The sequence below is a fragment of the Talpa occidentalis genome, unplaced genomic scaffold, assembly GCF_014898055.3.
Source record: "Talpa occidentalis isolate TD23 unplaced genomic scaffold, MPIMG_talOcc4v2.1 talOcc4.10, whole genome shotgun sequence".
In the NCBI taxonomy this organism is placed as follows: domain Eukaryota; kingdom Metazoa; phylum Chordata; class Mammalia; order Eulipotyphla; family Talpidae; genus Talpa; species Talpa occidentalis.
This window is the reverse complement of record NW_023600993.1, coordinates 98,037,238-98,056,072: the sequence shown is the minus strand read 5'-3', so window position 1 is coordinate 98,056,072 and position 18,835 is coordinate 98,037,238. Positions and strand designations below refer to the sequence as shown.

Genomic DNA, 18,835 nt, shown 5'->3' with positions numbered 1-18,835 from the left:
TAGCCTTGGGGTAGAGTTCACGTAAAATCTTTTGGAAGGGTGCGCGCAAACCTTGGAAAATATGACAGTAGCAACACTCATCAAAAGTACAAATTGTTGTGCTTTGCCGTGCCCAGACCTGTGCCATGTGCTCCACATGATCAGTCTGTCTCATCCTCACACAAGCTTATCACGGGGATGCCAGCCCCCTTTATTCCTGGAGGATCGGACCCCCTAAGCACAGTGCCTGCCTCCCCAGACCTTCTGAGTGCACCCGGGGCTGTCATAGGTCAGGGCTCCCACAGGTGAGGGCCCCAGCATCACTGGCTCCAGGCTGGGCCTGCGGCTCCAGGTTCTTGAGCTCTGAGCATCTGGCACATCTTGTCCCTTGGCCAGCAGGTCACATCCAGCTCAGACCTCGAGCCCTTGCAGGATCCACCTGTGCTGTGCACCCCGGGGAGATCAGGTTCCAGGCAGGACTGAGGACTTTGCACACAGAAGCCAAACCCAGTAGCAGGGGCAACGCCAGATGTGCCCATTCGTCAAGGACTGGGCTCTAGAGTTGCCAAATCTCCTCATTTGTCAGAAGTGTGATATCCAGATTTTTATGTGAAATTGCTGAGATTTCGAATGTGGTCTATTCACTCTTTTTAAAAATAAACACACAACACCTGACAGGTCCAAAGCAAACACACCTGTTGGATAGCTTCCACCCACAGGCCAAAGGTTTGCAAACTTTCTTCTAACCTGGTGGTTCTCCAGGGAGCACACCGCCCCCTAGGGGTTAAATCGATGATGGCATTTCTGGTGGGGATTAAAGCTAGGGGTGGGGCTGCCTTCCCCCGCCCGGCAGGGACCAGAAACCTTAGATGCTCTGCAGGGGTGAGTCTACACGGCCCCCAAATTGCCTTGCATTCCACATGGCTTTTGAGCTTTCTACCAGATCATTCATGTGAGTGGATTATCCCCTCTCCCCTTAACGCCTTTATTTGTGAAAAATCCACCAAGCTTTAGGTTTCTTTAGCAGCCCCTTTTTTATTTAATTGTTTTAGCTTGGCATTGCAGTGTCACGTTTAATATGCAGAAAACATTTTCCCCACCACCAGCCTGCATATCCCCTCTGACCCTGCCTCCCTCCCCCTCCCTCTTAAGCTCAGGAAGCTCACTTCATTGATTAACATCTCTAGTTGCCACAGGTATTTTAGTCACGTCGCCGGTTGCGTGTATCACAGAGCAGGCCCCAGCTTGGTCCTGAGAGGTGGTTTCTCCTCCGTTGCTGAAATGTCTTTGTCGTCTGACCTGCCTTCCTGCATGTCCTTCCCTGGAACTCCCTCCATTTCATTGCAAATGGCAACCTTTCGTCTCTCCTTGTGGCTGAGCAGTATTCCAGAACGTGGGTGCGCCATGTCTTCTTAATCCGGTCTGCTATCAATGTGCAGTGAACGGATTCTCAGGATTTTTGCTTATCTGAGCTTTACCCCTAAGTCTACTTTCTCTATAAACACTGAAGGTGTTTTGCACAGTTTTAATACAGCTGATGTGATAACTAAATGGAGGACACATCAGACTTGAACGTGAAACTTTTCCAAGAGTCATTCCTTATTGCTAAAAAGCCCCACACTGGTGACCATGGCATGGGGGCATCTGAACTGCAGGTGCCACAGGCCCGCCCCGCTGCCTGGCACCTGTCACAGTCCAGGGCCGCCTACTACACCACCCTGCCTCCTTGATGGCTGTGCTCGAAAAAGCCCTTCCAAACTTTTTCATGATTATAAATTGTCTTTTTCTTGTAGACTGCATTTAGAGCATTATATTTGGAAATGATGTGTATGGGTGGCTTTTGTTACCTATAAATTTCCTTTCGGGAAAACAAGGGAGCAGTAACCCAATATTTGTCTAATGACAAGACGCACTCTTTGAAGGATCAGCTTCGTGTCAGATTCCTCTGAGGTGATAATTAAATACCAGTTGATTGACAGCCTCCCCGGGCCTGATTCTAAGGGTCTGTGGTGGATTTTCTCCCCTTCTCCGTCCATCCTTCCAGACAAAATCACACTTGAAAAGGGGCAGAAAGATTTGCAGAGACAGCTCCGCCCGATGTTGACTCAGCAGGCGATAAAGCCGCGAGCCCCCCATGCCCTGCTAATCGCGTTTCCGGGAAATGGATGCGCTCGGGTCCTCATTTGCTGGAACTGCACGACCCTCCCAGGGACGGGTGGCTGAGGCCGGCGTCTAATTAGAGGCCCAAGCAGGCTGCCCTCCGCGCCTCTGCGCCGCTGGGGTCTCGGGGTCACCTACCACCCAGCTTTCCTCGATCGCAGCAGCCTGGCCGAACACAGGCAGGCAGAACACAGAAGCTTGGGAAGGGACAGGGAGGCGGCCGCCTCGGCCTTCCCTCCAGTGTTGGCTTGTCCCTGCCGCTCCCCATCAATTAGCCATTCCTCCTCCCCACGCAGCAGCCAGAGGAAGTTTTGAGAAATGAAAATCGAACCATGCCACTCTCTGCTCACAGTGCTCTACTGGCGGCCATTGCTCTTAAAATAAGCTCAGCCTTCCCGCCGGGGCTGCCAAGGCCTGATGGCCTCTCTGTCTGCATCTGCCTCTCTCCCTCCCTCTCTGACCACATTCTTTGCTGTTCCTCAGTCGTCACCTCGCCTCCCCACACCCTGTCACCCTACCAGGATACCTGCTTTGTGTCCCTTGTAGGATTTACTACCCCCTCGAAATGACTGCAGGCCTTTGAACTTATCTCTGGCCTCTTTTGTTGGCTGCTGTGTCCCCCACCCAGGGGGACACAGTACCTGGTAGGATATTGGAAACTCAATGAAGAATGAATGGATGACTCTCAGGCCCTAGACTGGAAGCAAACAGAAAATGAGAACAAGATGAAATTTGGATTACGAGCTCCCTTTTCCAGCATTAAGACATACTGAAATTAGTTCAGGCAAATTTAGCTGAGTCCCAGTGCTCGAATAGCGTCATCTGAACCCTGTCTTCTGCTTCCTGGATTTTCTTTTCTTTGGCTTGGCTTTATTCTTAGGAAGCTTCCCCCTTTGTGATGGCAAGTTGGCCCCCAGTAATCACGGGTCACTGGGGGGGGGGCAGGGTAGTGACCTCCAAATGAAAGACAGCCACTTGCTGGTGGCTCCAAAGGTCTTGGGAAGGGCTTTCTTTGGCTCAGCTGGGGTCATCTGTCCCTCCCTTACCTAATCACGGAGGCCAGGTAGATGAGATACTCTGGCCAGGCCCAGATCATGTGCCTAGCCTAGAACTAGGAACTTTAAAAAGCCTTACCTGAACAGGTCATGATGGGGGTGGGGTGGGGAATGTTTCCCTCAGAAGACACATTTACCAAAAGTCAGTAGAATGGATGCTGGGCAAAAAAAAAAAAAAAAAAAAAAAAAAAAACATGTCTACTACAGAAACGTAAATCCAGCGTTTCTCTCTCAGCCCCCAGCTATACTGTTTCCAGCACAAAACATCTCTTGGTGAAATTATGCCCCAACTTTCCTCATTTTCTCCCCCACGGTTCTCAACTGGGAAACATCCCATTTCTGGCATCCAGAACTTTCATAGCTTTGATTTATTACTTTGTATAACAATTTGCATGTAGTGTATTTTCAAAAGCTGAAAAGACTCATCTTGTAACCTTGCAAGCAGCCCAAAGTTAAAAGGCTCCAGTGACAGAATATCAAAACTGCCCCAGCCCTAAGAGCTTTAGGGCTCTGGGCTTATTTAATGTGTTTCTTCCCAGCCCTGCTTCCTCAGCCAGTTTGTCTGCCAAAAATACAGAGACTTCAGTCCTGTGGCATTTTGCATCTAATATTTATAGCATTCTAGCGTTTGCAAAAGTGCTTCCTTCTCATTTATTACTTGTTCCTCAGGAGACCCCAGATCCATGTACAGAAAGTCGGTGGGATTATTCTCTTCCGTTCAGACCAAAAGCCTCAAAAGTCAAATCACAGAGGGTGATGGTCTCAGAACCCAGGACGCATCTGCTGGCAGCTGGGCTAGAATCCAAATTCAACCTAGACCAAGCAGCTCTGTTCTGTGCCCCTGGGAGCCAAATTCAGGTCTTGTAAAATGGCATCCAACAGCCCGAGTCCACACCTGAACCCCAAATATGTTCAGTTTGAGATATAAGGTGTTTCCAGATTCTGCACATCTCAAAAAAAAAAAAAAAAAAAAAAAACCCACTGATGATGGTAGAAGTCTTGTCAAAGTGGCAGCATTCCTGAGTGGCAGAGGTCAGCAGACTGCAGCCCATGGGGAGCTGCCTCTTGTTTTCATAGATAAAGTTTTATTGAAACACAGCCTTGCCCATCTGTTCACCTGCGGTCCGGGGTTGCTCTTGCTCACAGTGGCAGTTGAATAATTGCAACAGAGATCATGTGATTGCAAAGCAGAGTCCAGCACCCAGCCCTCCTCACAAGTACCTGATTCTCTCGCTGGTGCTTTTACCTCTTTGCAGCCACGGGACCACCTTGGCAGCTGTAAAAGCTGTGGATCCTTTTCAGAATAATATTTTTAAACTAAATGTATAGAAAAAACACAGTTGCAAAGGCAGCCAGTGACATCAAGATTATTACATCACGAGGCTTTACAAGCAGTGATCTGTGTGCTCCTGTCCACGCTAAAAAACCTGATGTGCTGGTTATTTAGCTCATAACTTCGGCAATTTCAGTGTAATGCTGGCTTAAATGATGTTTCGAGATATCTGTGTTAACTGTAATGTGATATGAAAATCCCCATGACTTCACTGGTGATAAAAAAAAAAAAACCCCACAGGTACCGCTGTTACAGTGATTTGTTGCCTTCATTCATTATTGAAGGAGATGCTAGTTAGAGAATAATGAAAATAAATTAAACGTCGTTTTCCTGTGCAGCTTCACAGACCACAGATTCAGAACCCCTTCCTCAGGGGACTGCATTTAGTTCCGTGGCATTAATGCTCCCTCTCCTGACACACCCATATTCCCCGCCAGTTCTGACCTTCCCCTGAACCTGGGGCAGGTATCCAGCCACCTGCCCTGTCTCACCTGGGCATCTAACCAGCACCTCAAGGTGAATGTGTTTGACCTCAGGCTCTTTCATCATTCCCCTCCACCCCAGAACCTGCCCCCTGCCTGCTGTGGTACCGGAGATGATGCTGGGTCTGCCCTTGATGCTTGGGCACTGAAATTGACCTTGACTTCTCTCATTTCTTTCCCACCCGCAGCTGATCCGTCAGCAAACCCTATCAGTTCCACCTTCAGAAATGGCCTGAAACTAAGCAAACCCCCAGCCTCCAACTGGTTGGAGCCACCCCTGCCTCTCTCCTGAACTCGGGGCGGGGAGCCTCCACGAGGCCCACTTCCCCGCTCAGAACTGTCCTCAACCCTGGAATGCAGGCTCCACGGGGTACAGTTTTTGCTGCTTGTTATTTTATTTGGCTTTACTCAGTGGCGCTCCTCATACCTATCCCCATGCCTGGCGCACAGGCAGTGCTCTGCTGCTGGTTGTTGAAGGGGTGATCGAGTGAGGGACTGAATGAACACGTAACCTCATGATAAGTAATGTTGTGATTTAAAAAAAAAACCAGTAGCAGCACCTGGGGCAGCTTCTCTGCATTTGCTCACTTAAGGCTTCCCAACAATTTCGTCAGCCAGGGTATTATCCTCCCATGTCCACTTGGGAAGCTGAGCTGATAGGTAGACGTTACTGGATTGAAACCGGGCTGTGTCAGAGCCCACACTCCACACCTGGCTGCCTCCCAGGATAAAAATGAGCCCTAAACCCCACACTTCTAGAAAAACAAATCTTGGTGATGTGTCCAGCTCCTTCCTGGGTTCTCACATTGATGCTTTGGGAAAGCAAAGGGCGCTGGCCCTGAGAATAGCCTTTGTACCCCCACCCGTGACCACAGATCTGGAAGGATGGAACACAGGGGCCTCAGCCAGTCTCTTCTTCCTGGGGTTCTGGTAGACAGGACTTTGGAGGTTGAGCCTTTGGAAGGGAAGTGAGCTGACCCTACAGTCCTTAGCTCTCATTCCTGCCTTTGGCCGTGGAGCAGTCTGCTTGCTTGCTGCTTCCAGTCTCCCTGCCTCTCCCCGCGCCCCTGAGGGATAGGAGCTCTCCAGGCTGCGGTGGCCACTCTGTTGACCGGTGGCCTAAGGTTGTAACCCAAAGCCAGACTGGAGCAGACCCCCCAGAACTGCCTCAGCCACTTACCCGTGGTGCGATGTTGGGCATAAAGGGACTTCACCTCCAGCTGTAAAATGGAGACCAAAATAGCATCTATTTCACTGGGTTACGGCAGAACCTCATCACCATCTCAACTAGCTGTTCTCAAAGTGGGGCCCCTGGAGCCCCAGAGCCAGAATTCTTTCTATGATGATATCAAGACATGGGTGACCTGCCTGTGCATCCTCGTTTCCTTAGAGGTGCCCAGTGTGTGCTGGAAGGGATGACACCCCCATAATTATCAGAAAAGAGTTAAAACTCTCCTCCCTTCTCCATGGGTGTATCTGTGTGATGCTGGTTTCTCATCAAACAACCAAAACAACGTACCACAACAGCTTGAACACAGGAGGAGACGGCGCCTCTGCTGTCTTCTCATTGACGATACTTGCAAAAATGTAAAACAATACGGCTCTTCTCACATTTTATTTTGTTTTGGGAAAACATAGTTCTCGTTTTCAAAATGTATGCGAACAAGTGCTGGGTTCATTACTACTCTTTTTAAATGAATCAGTGTTTTAAATTTCTCAGTTTTCATTTCCAATATGGTTCTCTCGCTGGATAGAACCAACATAAGCGAAACTCTCTGGGGCCTGGATGATTTCTGAGAGGACACAGGCGCCCCGGGCAGCAAAGCATTTTGAGAACTACCCCTGTTGCCGCAGTTTTGGGGCCTGCTTGGGTTTGGCAGAGCACCCCTGGTGAATTTTCCCCCTGCAGAGGCCACAAAATCAAACAGGAAGCCCGAAATTTAACTGCCCCACTGGGCCCCACAGGTGTTGGGAACCAGAAGCTGCTGTTCCCTTTTCACTGAAGTCTCTTAGGTCAAGAATCAGTCCGGGGCAGAATCTGATAGACCAACCTCAGGCACGCACCGCCCTTGGCTGGGCGTCTTTGTGGGAGGTGCTAGGAATGCAGTGGCTGTGACTGTAACTTGTCAGGAATTGTGGGGCAGAGAGGGGGCACAAAGAAAAAGACTGAGTGTGTCTATGTGTCTGTGTGTGTCCGTCTGTCCAGTCATGTGTGCATGTGATTGTGTATCTATTGGTCTGTTGGCTCCAGAATGTGGGGTCACTGCCAGATCAAAATGAATAAATAGTTGGCGGAAGGTCAACCATGTGTAGCTTGACTCCGCCGTCCGCTCTGGAGCATTGGGATCCTTAGTTATTTATCAGTGATCTGGAGTGTAGACTATGGGTGGAGACAGTGCAGCTGACACGCACTGAGAGACACCAGTGTCCTTAAGATCGTTGACAGTTCCACCCAGGTGGGCTGTGATGCGCAGAGAAAGTCCCCCGGGGTTCAGGTGCTGCGAGTCCCACCACTGCCACTCGCAGGCAGAAGCTGCGGCTCAGGGAGCCGCCCACCAAGCTTGAACCCAGACAGTCTGACTGCAGAGACAGCTCCTGGCTCTGCTCCATGCTGCCCGTGTTTTCCAGCAGGAAGGGGAATGGTGCCAAAAGGTGGCCTTCAACAGCGTCCCCACGCCAGCCCTACTCGCTCTTCAGCAGAGAGAAGTGACCCCAGACTCCTGCTAATCCCCACCCTCCGCCTCCCCTGCATCCAAAATGACGCCTCCTCTGCCCTCCTGTGCCAGATCTACCACCAGCTAATCTCAGCTCCGGTTGCTGCAAGACACAGCTTTTAAAGACCACAAATTCGATTATTATGAGGCAATTTCCGTTAGATTCAGGGTAAGGAGAGAGAACGGGAGGGCCTGATTCTCCCATCAGACTCTGAATGGTTCCCCGGCAGCACTTAACACAGATTAAGGAGAACGCAGCAGCCAGGAGGGGGAGCAGGCAGCCGGGGCTCTCCCGCAAAGAACCCCCTGCACCCGCCTGCGAGACCCGGAGAGCGGGTAGGAAAGGACTTGGAGGTTACTGATGCCCTCGAAGTGGGGAGGGGGGTGATTCTGACACCTGTCTTCGCAAGGACTTCCGTGAACAAGGTGTTCACAGAGCAAGAAGGTGGTGAGAAAGGGAGACCCATTGGTGATGATCAAAATAGGTGGGGCTTGTATATTTCTAAGCCGTTCACAACCCTGGGGTGTAGAGGCTGTGACTCTCCTGCTTTACAGAGGGGGAAACCCCGGTGCCAAGAGAGGAAATGACAGGCCCAAGGACACGCAGCTTTGACATCGTGAAAGGTCTTTGAAAGCTCCTCACCGTGAGCTCTTTGCCCCGCATCCCTTCCTCTGGGACATCCTGATCCTTTCCATCTCAGCCGCTTTCCGCCCTTGATATCAGCGATTTAGTTTGCCTTCAGCTAGCTTCATCCGGTGCCGGCGAGGCGCAGGGAGTGTCAGCGTCTCTGCTGTCTCCTATGACATCTGGTTCACTTACATTTGATTTGGGTTTCGCGTTTTGTGCAATTTCACCTGCCGTTTCTCTGCCGCTCTTCCATCTCTCCTTCTCTCTCCTGACGATCTGCTTTCGTAGAACATCCTGTAGAGGCATCACCAGAGGACCAAGAGGCAACCCCACTTCATGCTTTGCTGTCTGTGCGTGAGCTGAATACCGGCGTGTCATGCCCGTGTCCACACTCTTCACAACTAGTGACCTGATTGTCTCTTGACCTTGCTGGGCAACTGGTTTTTTGCACAGCAGTTGTGGATTGAAGAGCTAGTTGTGATGTTTATATATAGTTGATGCATTTATACGTAACGTACTGTGGCAGCTACATTTGAACCCTGTGATGGCTGGCTAGTATTATTTAACTAACACACGGAACCTGACCGTTGTGCCTGTCAGGACCATGCGAAGCGAGGGCTGCCTGTAACTGGCTGCCCCTGTTCCTGCTGTCACGGCTGTCCTCTTTGTCGTGTCCTTGTGGCCGTTCCTTAGTACTGTGGCGCCCCCTCGCTGCACTAGCCCGGCTCACTCTACTTCTGTTTGACTGGCATCACTTCCTCCGGGTGACCACAAATGTAAATTCCAGAGGATTGCAATTTCAGAGGGACCCTTCACCCCATGCAGGGAAGTTTGCTTGTCATCAAGGTTTGGAAAACTCTCTGCAAAGGACCAGGTGTTTTGAACTTGCAGTCACATGGTCTGTGTGGGACAAATCAGCTCTGCCATACGCATGCATGCAGCCCTAGCTGCACATGGACAAATAGTGTGGCTGTGTTCCAGTAAAACTTTATTTACGGGCCTCCCCAGTAGTGCAAGGGGTTAAATCTCAGCACTAGGAAGCTATCGCCAGCCACTGCAGCATGAGTTCGATCCCCGGCCAGGGAGCTACCCACAGGGCACAGCAGACCTCTCCTGTCTCACCCAGTGCTCCCCTCAGCAGTGCATTTCAGTCAATCTGCCTGTTGTGTTCCCCACTCTGTCTGTGGTGAGTCCTAGCACCCTTTCCCTGCACCTCTGGCCTGCACCCCAGCTCTCGTAGGCATAAAGTAAATATAATAAATCTTTTTAAAAAAAACTTTATTTACAAAAGCAGGGGGCAGGACTGATTTGGTTTGCCAAGTCCTGCTCCACACTAAGCATTTATCTCTTCCTTGGATCCCTGAGGTGCAGAGCACAACTCAAACTGAATTAAGCAAACCAAACAATAACAAATGTGGAGTGGTGGAGTTACTGGTTCCCATCAGCTTCAAACGCTATGGAAGAGGAACTTCTCTTTCTCAGGAACTCCCTAAAAAACCCAGGAATGACTCTCACGGGCCCCCCTTGTGTCACACGCCTATCCCCAAACCCACGGCAGTAGCCACGGGTGTGGGTCAGGCTGCGACAGGTGGGGCCTGAAGTCAGGACCCACCATCGGCCCACATGTGCTTAACCAAGAAGTGGTGGTGCCCAGAGGACCACGGTTAGCACCAGGAGGGCAAAGCAGAAACCTTGAGCACCAGGTATAAATTTCCACCCAGGGCCTGGCCCAGGGGCAGAGCAGTGCTCCCTCCTTTGCTGCCAGCCTGCCTCCTGGGGCAGCCGCCAGCCAGGCATTGTCAGAGGCCTTTCCTGGCCTGGCATTTAATTCCTCTTATCTGCCTGCCAAGTCATTCTACCCCCGCACCAGCCCCCGTTTGCTCTTCTTTTTGCACCGTCGTCCCAACCTCAAAAGCTTAGTGACTTCTGGCTCCAGCCTTGACATGGGCTGTATTTTTTAATCTGAATTTTAATTCCAGCTCATTCCAGTGCTGGCTGTATCTCCCAGCCCCCACGCCCCAGGCCCCATGCTAATTTGCTTCTCCCACCTCAACTGGTGCCGGAATAACCATTTTAAAAACTGCCTTGGGGAAATCTAATCAAATGAGAGCAAAATCTAATTTGGCACTAAAAGCCTTTGACTGAAGCCCTGTTTTCTAGGCCCTTGTGGAGCCTGAATAATAAACTCTTTCTGGATTTTTTAAGGGTTGGGGGTTGGAGACAGGAGAGCGAGATGAAAGAGGAAATTCTAGCAGAGGAAATAGCTCTGGACATTTTGCCCCCCAGGGCATTGGACAATCGTGGGCAGGGGTGGGCTTCCAAGGGCACCCCCAGGAAATATCTATCCCACCAGCCGAGCCAAGAATTGAATCTCTTTAGCATTCCAAGCTCAAGCTGCCCGTTCATCAGAAAGACCTTGGCCCAGATCTTCAGGGACAAACCAGTAGGATCACAAGCCTGGGACGAGGGAGACCTGGGGAGAACCTGCTTCCCCCACGAGGAATTCAGAGAGACTTTTGCTCTGGGCTTTTTCCATTCATTCTTCTGCTGCTTGAATTATTTGTGGTCTTAGGTTCCTTTCAGAATGTGAATGTTTGGCCCGATTTCCAGGAAAATGCACATGACATGCAAAATCTGGCAAGTAACATTTCAGGGAACGCATGGACCCCTATCTGTTTCCCTGACATGCTTCTGGCAGCTTCTCCTCATTGCAACCTCCAGGACCCTGCAGCTTTGGCCTCTACCCTGTAATGTCATCTTCTCCCTCTGCTGGCCTCCTTGGGTTCCTCAAATGTCCATAAGCTTGTTGCTGCCTCAGGACCTTTGCACTTGCTATTCCTGCTGCCTGAAATGGCTTTTCTTCCACCCCTTATTCCTTCTGAGTCATTCTGATCATTCCTCAAAGAGGCCTCCCCTGACCACTTGACCAGTGGTGCCTTCCATGGTCCTTCTGACATTACCAACAAAACCAACCTTTGTCACAGCCTCCACTAGAATGTCAGCCCCTTGGAGGCTGGGCAGGATCCCTTGGGCAGGATCCCTGTTGGTCTCATTCACTGCTGTGTCTCCGGTGTATAAGACTGCTCCTGGCATACCATAGGTGCTTAATCAATAGCTGTTGAATGGCTATATGAGTCCATCCACGCCTGAGACAGTTTCGGGCACACCATCGTGATTTTTGCCATGCCCGGGCACACCCATTCTGTAATTTACTCAATACATTTCTCTCAGTTGTTTTACTCTTTTTGTTTCAGTTGCTTTTATGTTACCACTGATACTACTGACTGTGATTATGAAGTATTTGGGGTTTATTACTTTGCACCCTCTTCCTCACTGAGGTTCCAAACTAAAGAATCAGCAGATGGAAGCCAGGTTTAAGGACATGGCGTCCTTCTGAGGGTACTTGGGCTTCCAGATGCCAATACCAGAGTTAAGCAGACTTTCAGCTAAGCCAGGTCCACACCTCTCTCCTCCCCACCCCACAAGAGCAATCCCCCTTAAGACTAGCATTTCCTGAGAGAAGCTCAACCCCTAGAGGAAGGATTGGATTACGTATGCCAATTTGTACCTCCAAATTCACCAATCAAATATGCTAGGTGTCAATAGCCCACAGGCCAAATCCGGCCCCCTATCTGTTTTTACAAATAAAGTTTTATTGGCACAAAGCCACACCCATTTGGTTATGTATTGCCTGTGACTGTCATAAAACAGCAAAGCCAAAGAGTTGCAACAGAGACTTTCTAGCCCATAAGGCCTAAAATATTTACTCCCTGGACCCTTACAGGAAAAGCCTGCTGACCCCTGGGTGGTGGCAGTCGCCTGCCAGGCTCCAGGAAAAACCCAGAGAGGGCTCCTGTTCCATCACAGCCCAGCAGACTTTGAGCACCCCTCTGTGGTCCTGGAAGTTTCTAGATGGAGGGCCCATCTTACGCTTTGTTGGCCTCAAAGCCCATTCCTCACTTCCCCTGTCTCTTCTTATCTTGGGCCCTGAACCGACACCCCTGGCCCTCACTATTGACCACTGTCAGTGCTGAGCACATCTCTGCCCACAGGATTTCTTTGAGCCCCTTCAGAGCCTTGAGCGCTCAGCAGCACATCTCCAGTGTTTGTCTAAGACCCCTGGTGTCCTCATCTGGAAGAAGCACAGTCGGGTCTCCGACTCTGTAGAAAAAACTCATTTTTTCCCATTTCTTGAAAATGGCATCATAGATTACAGTTGTCAAAAACCATACCTGCTCATTAGGAAGATACAGAACAAACAGGTATGACAGAGAACATCCTGTCTGTTCCCTCGGCACCCACAGAGCTTTTGGGTGTCTCCCCTTCCTGGTGAATCAGAGTGATTTTTCAAAGTTGCTTTGTCAGTGGTGCAAGACAGAGACACACGCGGCCCTCAGGGTCCCGCTAACGCCAGCCAAACTGCCCACGTCCAGGCAGAAAATAGAACAAGGCCGTCACCCGGAAGCCCCCACGTCCCTCCCACCTGCCTCCTCATGTCCACAGATAACCACCCTTGCTCGTAACACCGCGGAATCATTTTGCTATTTCTGAGCTTCTCTAAGCGGACCCCACAGCATGCATCTGGCCCACACAGTCGGGTCCTTGAGATGTGTCCATAGGGCTGGCCCGGCACCACGTTTCCAGGTGGTATCCCTGGAACACGCAGCACTGTGCTCACCCACCTTCCTGTTGAAGGGTGTGTGATTCGTTCTGGTTACTTGCTGTCGCGAATGGTGCTGCTGTGAGCACATCCTGCCGTGACGCTCAGGAACGTACGTTCATGGTTCTGTCGCATCGCTGCATCAGGGGAGAGCATGCGGCCGAGTCAGCAGAGGCGCCAGTTTCCCACAATGGTCGAACCGTTTGCACCCCCACCTGCTGTGACGAAGTTTCCATCGCTCTGCCTCCCCGTCAACACTTGGCATCATCCGTTTGTACCATTAGCCATTCTGGTTGCTGTGGAGTAGGAAGGATTCAAGGATTCTGTAAACTTGAGTGGGGAAAAAGGGACACTCCTGATGGTACTAACCTGCCAGAAACCCAGCCTTGGCTGAAGACCGCAGCCCATAAGTGTCGGGAGAAGCTGCAGCCTTGTCTGTAGAAATCACACAGGTTTTAATATGTCCCGCTGAGCCCCATGGATACCAGCTGAGAAATGCCCAGTTGGGGTTTTCATTGTGGGGTGACCCTCACAGACTGCAAGGATGCAGACCCGGACGGTGCAGGGTCCCATGCACCCAGGGGGATGTGGGCCCAGCAGTGAGGGTGGCCCGTCCCCCACCAGCACATCCTCGCACAGCCTGGGACTGTGGCCGTCCTCCCTCATCGCTGCTTCCAAGGGCTCCTCTCCCCAAGGTCTTGCTGTTTAAGATCTTAAATTTTTAAAAAATGACACGTACCACGAGGTGGCAGAGTGTCCCCTTATTTTGATGCTGTTTCACCGTAACGGATTCCCTCTAGTCCTGTCATTCGTCTCGTGCCTGTGGCAACACGGGGCCGTAGGCCGCACCCGCTGGCCAGGGCCCGGCGGGGGGTGAGCGCGGGGCACGGGTGGTCTGTAAACGCCTGGGGGCGAGGGGCCAGGCCTAGCCCGCTCCGTCCTCACGCCCCCCCGGCCTCCCCCAGCTTTCTTCGGGAAGTACCTCAACGAATACAACGGCTCCTACGTGCCGCCGGGCTGGAAGGAGTGGGTCGGCCTCCTCAAGAACTCCCGCTTTTACAACTACACGCTGTGTCGGAACGGGGTGAAGGAGAAGCACGGCTTCGACTACTCCAAGGTGAGCCCCCCGCCCTGGCCTGTGTGGGGGTGGCAGGGCTTCAGCTGTGGGGGGGTCCCCCGGCCGGAGTCCTGGGATGGGCCGTGACACTCCCACGCCGGGTCCCGCGCTCCCCACTCTGTCCCCTCCCGAGTCTTACTTTGTGACATTTTGCTGAAGCCAAATATCCCTCCGGAGCGCGCCTGTGGCGTGTCCGCGCCCGCGAGGCTCCACGCACCGAGCAGGCAGGTGTGACAGCACCCAGCGGTCCCCCCCCCCCAAGGCCCCGAGAGCAAGTCCCGCTCACCTCCTCCCGCGGGGAGCCGCGCCCGGGAACCCCTATACGGGCTCCTGTTGCTCCGCACGCACGTGGGGTCTCCCCGCGGGTCCCCGCGGGCGGCGCTGCCTCCCCAGTGTGGGAGCTCAAGTGCCCCGGGCGGCAGGATCTACCCTCCTGGGTCGGTGGCCCCGGACCCCTCCTCGGCCCCCAGGAGCGCTTTGCCCCTGTTCAGATCTGCTGTCGCTGCCCTGGTCGTTCCACCAGCTTTCCTGGCCCCTCGAGGCCACGGGCTACCCCTCCCCGCTGTCCCAGAGCAGCCGCTCGCTCTCCAGTGTCGGTGCCCGCAGCGCCCTCGTAGGAAACCTCTCATGGCTCCCGGAGATGAAGCAGAGAGAGCACCGGCGCTGAGGGCACAGCGGAGCAGGCGGCTCCTCCCGCGTCCTCCCCGGCCCCAGCCAGCGCCCAGGGGTCTGTCCTTCCAGATTTCTTCTCGGTGCGCAGAAGCTGATGCCGTCCGGGGCTTGGCTTCTCTCCCCCCGACCCCCTCTTGCCCACAGGACCCTCCCTGGGTCTGACCCGGCAGCTCGCTCCTTTCCGCGCCCTGCACGACCGTCCACCCGCGACGGCGCCCTGGGGTTGTCAGCGCGGCCTGGCGGAGCGTGACGCTGGGGGGGCGCGTGGCTCTTGTCCCCGCCGCCGCTCACCGCCTGGCGCTTCAGCTTTCTGGAGGCCCCGCGCGGCCGGCCCTGTCCACAGGTGTCCGGGCGCCTGGGTGTCCCCGAGCACGTCCGTAGCTACAGGTGAGCTGGCGGGGTGCGCCAGCCGCGGGGGGCCTTCAGCACAGAAGCGCAGTCGCCCCCACACTTTCCCCTTAGGCAGCATCTCTTTCTGAACGTGATCCCTGTGGACAGAGCCGCTTCCTCGGAAGCAGAGGGGCCGTTTCACAAACTCATTTCCTTCAAGAGCCGTCAGCAGCCCGAGCGCACGGGGTCAAGGAGAGGCGGGCGAATCACAGCTTCCTGGCCACGCTGTCCAAGCGCATTTCTGCCCATCCCTGTCCCTCCCCTCTCCTCCCCTCCTGCGCGGTGTCCGAGCCCGCCGCCCTTCTCTGGAGCTGAGCGCATCACCCCTGCCTCCAGGCCCCTGCCCGTGCTGTCCCCTCCTCCGGGAGCAATTCCTGTACCTCAGTGGTTCTCAAACCTGCACATTGGAACCCCCTGGGAAGCGTCTAAAAGGTCTGATGCCAGAACTAAGCTCCAGACTGATTAAACCAGAACCTCTGGGGTGTGCCCAGGCGTCAGCAAGGCGCCCCGAGGATTCCAGCAGGCTGCTGAGATTCAACCCGCGGTGACAGAGACCTCCTCATGCCCAGATCCTTCTCACCACCACATTGGTCTCAGCACCAATGTCGCCTCCTCAAGGAGGCCCTCCCTGACTGCCCCAGCTCAAGTGTGCGCCCAGGCCAGCTCCCAGCTCCTCTCCAGCCCATCTCATGTTACTTCCTTCCCTTGTCCCCGTCTTGGGTCCTTGTTTGCCTGTGTGTCTGTCCCTGCCCCCAGCCAGGGGCTCTGGGGTTTCCCCAGCACCTTGAAAAGACCTCACTCGGGCTTCCGGAGGCCTGGCTGCCGCGCTGCAGCGCTGTGGGACCCTGGGCAGCTCCCTTCCCGTCGCTGCTTTGAATTCCGTTCTGGAAAACGGGGGCTATCCACATACCTGCGTCCTGGGGTCTTACAAGAATGAAACAAGCCCCTGCAAGAAAACACAGGGCAGCTCCAGGCATCCCTCGGACACTGGAAGCGGGGCTGTTGCTATTTCAGGGTCTGTCGGGAATGAAGGACAAGTCAGCCCCCCACTCTCCTCCCGCCCCTTCCCTGCTCATCCCTCCGCTGCGTGCCTTGCTGTCTCTTGCTTGTGTGCAGTCCCGTCCCTGTGGCCCGCGGCTCTCCGAGGATGGAGACGGCCTGCCTCGGTCACAGCCGGTCCCCCAAGCCCAGCCCGGGGCACAGCTCCTCACAGCGCTTCCTGTCTCTCCTGCCCCCCAGGACTACCTGACGGACCTCATCACCAACGACAGTGTGAGCTTCTTCCGCACGTCCAAGAAGATGTACCCGCACAGGCCCGTCCTTATGGTCATCAGCCACGCCGCCCCCCACGGCCCCGAGGACTCAGCGCCCCAATACTCAGGCCTCTTCCCCAATGCATCGCAGCACATGTAAGCTCCAGCGTCCCGCGGGCAGAGCTGCGGCCGGACGTGAGGGAGGGAGGGTTGAGGGCGCAGTCAGGCACCATCCGTGACGGCGGAGCCCCCAGATTAAAGAGCCCAGGAGCACATCCCCAGGGCAAGCGGGACACGAGTCCAGCCAGCCCGGCTCACTGGGCTAAGCAGGTGACCACAGCTTTTAACTGGGGGCCCAGGTCCTCCCACCATGAAGGTCTGTGGGTCTTGAGTGTTGGCTAGACGGTTCCCTCGGTAACCCTGTGGTTTCGCACACACTTACATTTTGAGAAGGGCCCCTAAGTTCACCAGACGACTGACACTGACCAGCCTGTCCTCTGCGGGGCCCTGTGCTGCACCCAGTACATGGCAGCGAATGCCCAGGGCCTCCCACTGATGCTGGACGTGTTAGTTGTCTGTGGCTGAATAACACGGTGTGGCAGAAATCAGCCGCCGCAGACACCACTGTTACCTCAACAGTGTCTGGGAGGCAAGAATCTGGGCGTAGCCGTGTGGGATGTTCTGGCTCAGGGGCTCCCCAAGGTGGCCCTCAGGGTGTCATCTGGGGCTGCCATCACCCCAGACTTACTGGAACTAGTGTGGCAGCTCCTACCCAGGCCAGCTCACAACAGGGCTGCCTGAGCATCCCCCAGCATGGCCCTCAGCTTCCTCCAGAGCAAGGCGAGAGGAGCTGAGATGGAGCCACGGCCTGTGTGCACCCAGCTTCCAGCCCTGTCAGTCACACAGACTTGCTCCCACAGCATGGGGGGGACTCAAGTGTGAACACCAAGAAGCGGGGGGCGCTGAGGGCAGTTTGGAAGCTGCCTAGCACGCTTGCAGATCCCACTTTACAGATAAGGAAACTGAGGCACAGAGAGGCGAGGTGACTTCCCTGTGGTCACCCAGCTGGTAATGGCAGAGCCAGGATTCAGGTCCAGACCCCCTCAGACCTCCCTTCCCCCCGCCCACCCCTCCCTCCTCCAGCTGCATAATGATCTTTCTGGAAAGTCCTGCTTTCCTCTGCCCCCAGCCACCTCCTGCGTCGCGGTGAGTGCAGCCCTAGCTGTGACATCAGGGTGACAAGGACAGGGGAATGTGGAATCTGCCTGCCTATTTCATCTTCATTATGATCAGAGTGCATTGCCCTCTCCAGCCCCCTGGCTGTAATTACTCTCTGCAGTGCCCGCTGGAAGTGACCGGGGAGGATAAGGCCTGTGTTAACCTTCTGCTCCCTGCTCCTTGGGGAGGAGGACCTCAGTGTCACCCCTGCCCCCCAGGGGGGCAGCATCGCCTCTGTGCAGCTCTTGGCAGGAGAAGCTCAGGGTCAGCTCAGTCCCTCCCAAGGAAGAAGCCATGGGGTGGGGACACACTTTGCTTCTGCAACTTCCCCTTTAAAAGAGCAGCTGGCATCACACACACACACACACACACACACACACACACACACACACACCACCCCCCCACTCCCCCAAATCCCCCCCCACCCGCCCAAGCCCCACCTCCAGCAGCCCTGGAGTTCATGATGAGATTGTTTGACATTGCCTGCTCATTTATTTTCCCTTTGAAATGAAAATTACAGAAATCGAGCATGAGCAACGCCTGCTATTACTTACCCAGAGAACCCCCTTGCCTTATTAGGGGTGTGTTTGGAAGGCTCACTTATCTCTGGGGTATAATCATTTCCAAAACAAAACCAAAAACCAGAAAGTTCTGCAGCTGGGATGTTTAATTATGACAATGGGAGGTGGGAAGACAGAGCCCTCTCTGGCGGGTGGAGGTGGAGTTCCAGATCTTTCCTTCTCATTCCCGTCAATCCTATACCCTGTTCTCGGGGCCTGGGGGTGCTGACAGTGGAAGGGTGTGCTCCCCCCTCGCTCCACCTGCCCAGAGTCCTTCCTCCCCCATCTAGACACGGGCACACAGACACACAGACCCACAAAGAGGCAAGAGGTCCACGCTAACACACAGATAAACACAGATACAGATAGCGTGCCCGCGCGCACACACAAAGGTACAAGTAGATACAGAGACACATGGATGTAGTAGACACACAGAAATGCAGACTTGTGCACACAGACATACAAATTCACATGCATCACACACAGAGTCACACCTGCAGGTGCACACACAGAAATGCATAAGCACGCACACAGACATACACACACCGATACACCTAAGTTGTACACACAGAACATACACAGACACACAAACACACTCAAAAAGTGCATGTCAC

General features: G+C 53.8%; 1 protein-coding gene across 4 annotated transcripts in view; it reads left to right on the top strand.

Annotated features, from left to right (window-relative positions):
* The window catches only part of SULF2 (sulfatase 2), an 85,935-nt gene that overhangs the window by 46,638 nt on the left and 20,462 nt on the right, over positions 1-18,835 (top strand). For all 4 annotated transcript variants that reach the window (XM_054698117.1, XM_037499966.2, XM_054698119.1 and 1 more), the window contains exons 4-5: positions 13,977-14,128; positions 16,430-16,599. In XM_054698117.1, coding sequence (XP_054554092.1) covers positions 13,977-14,128; positions 16,430-16,599 — 322 coding nt within the window. The remainder of the gene's footprint in view (positions 1-13,976; positions 14,129-16,429; positions 16,600-18,835) is intronic.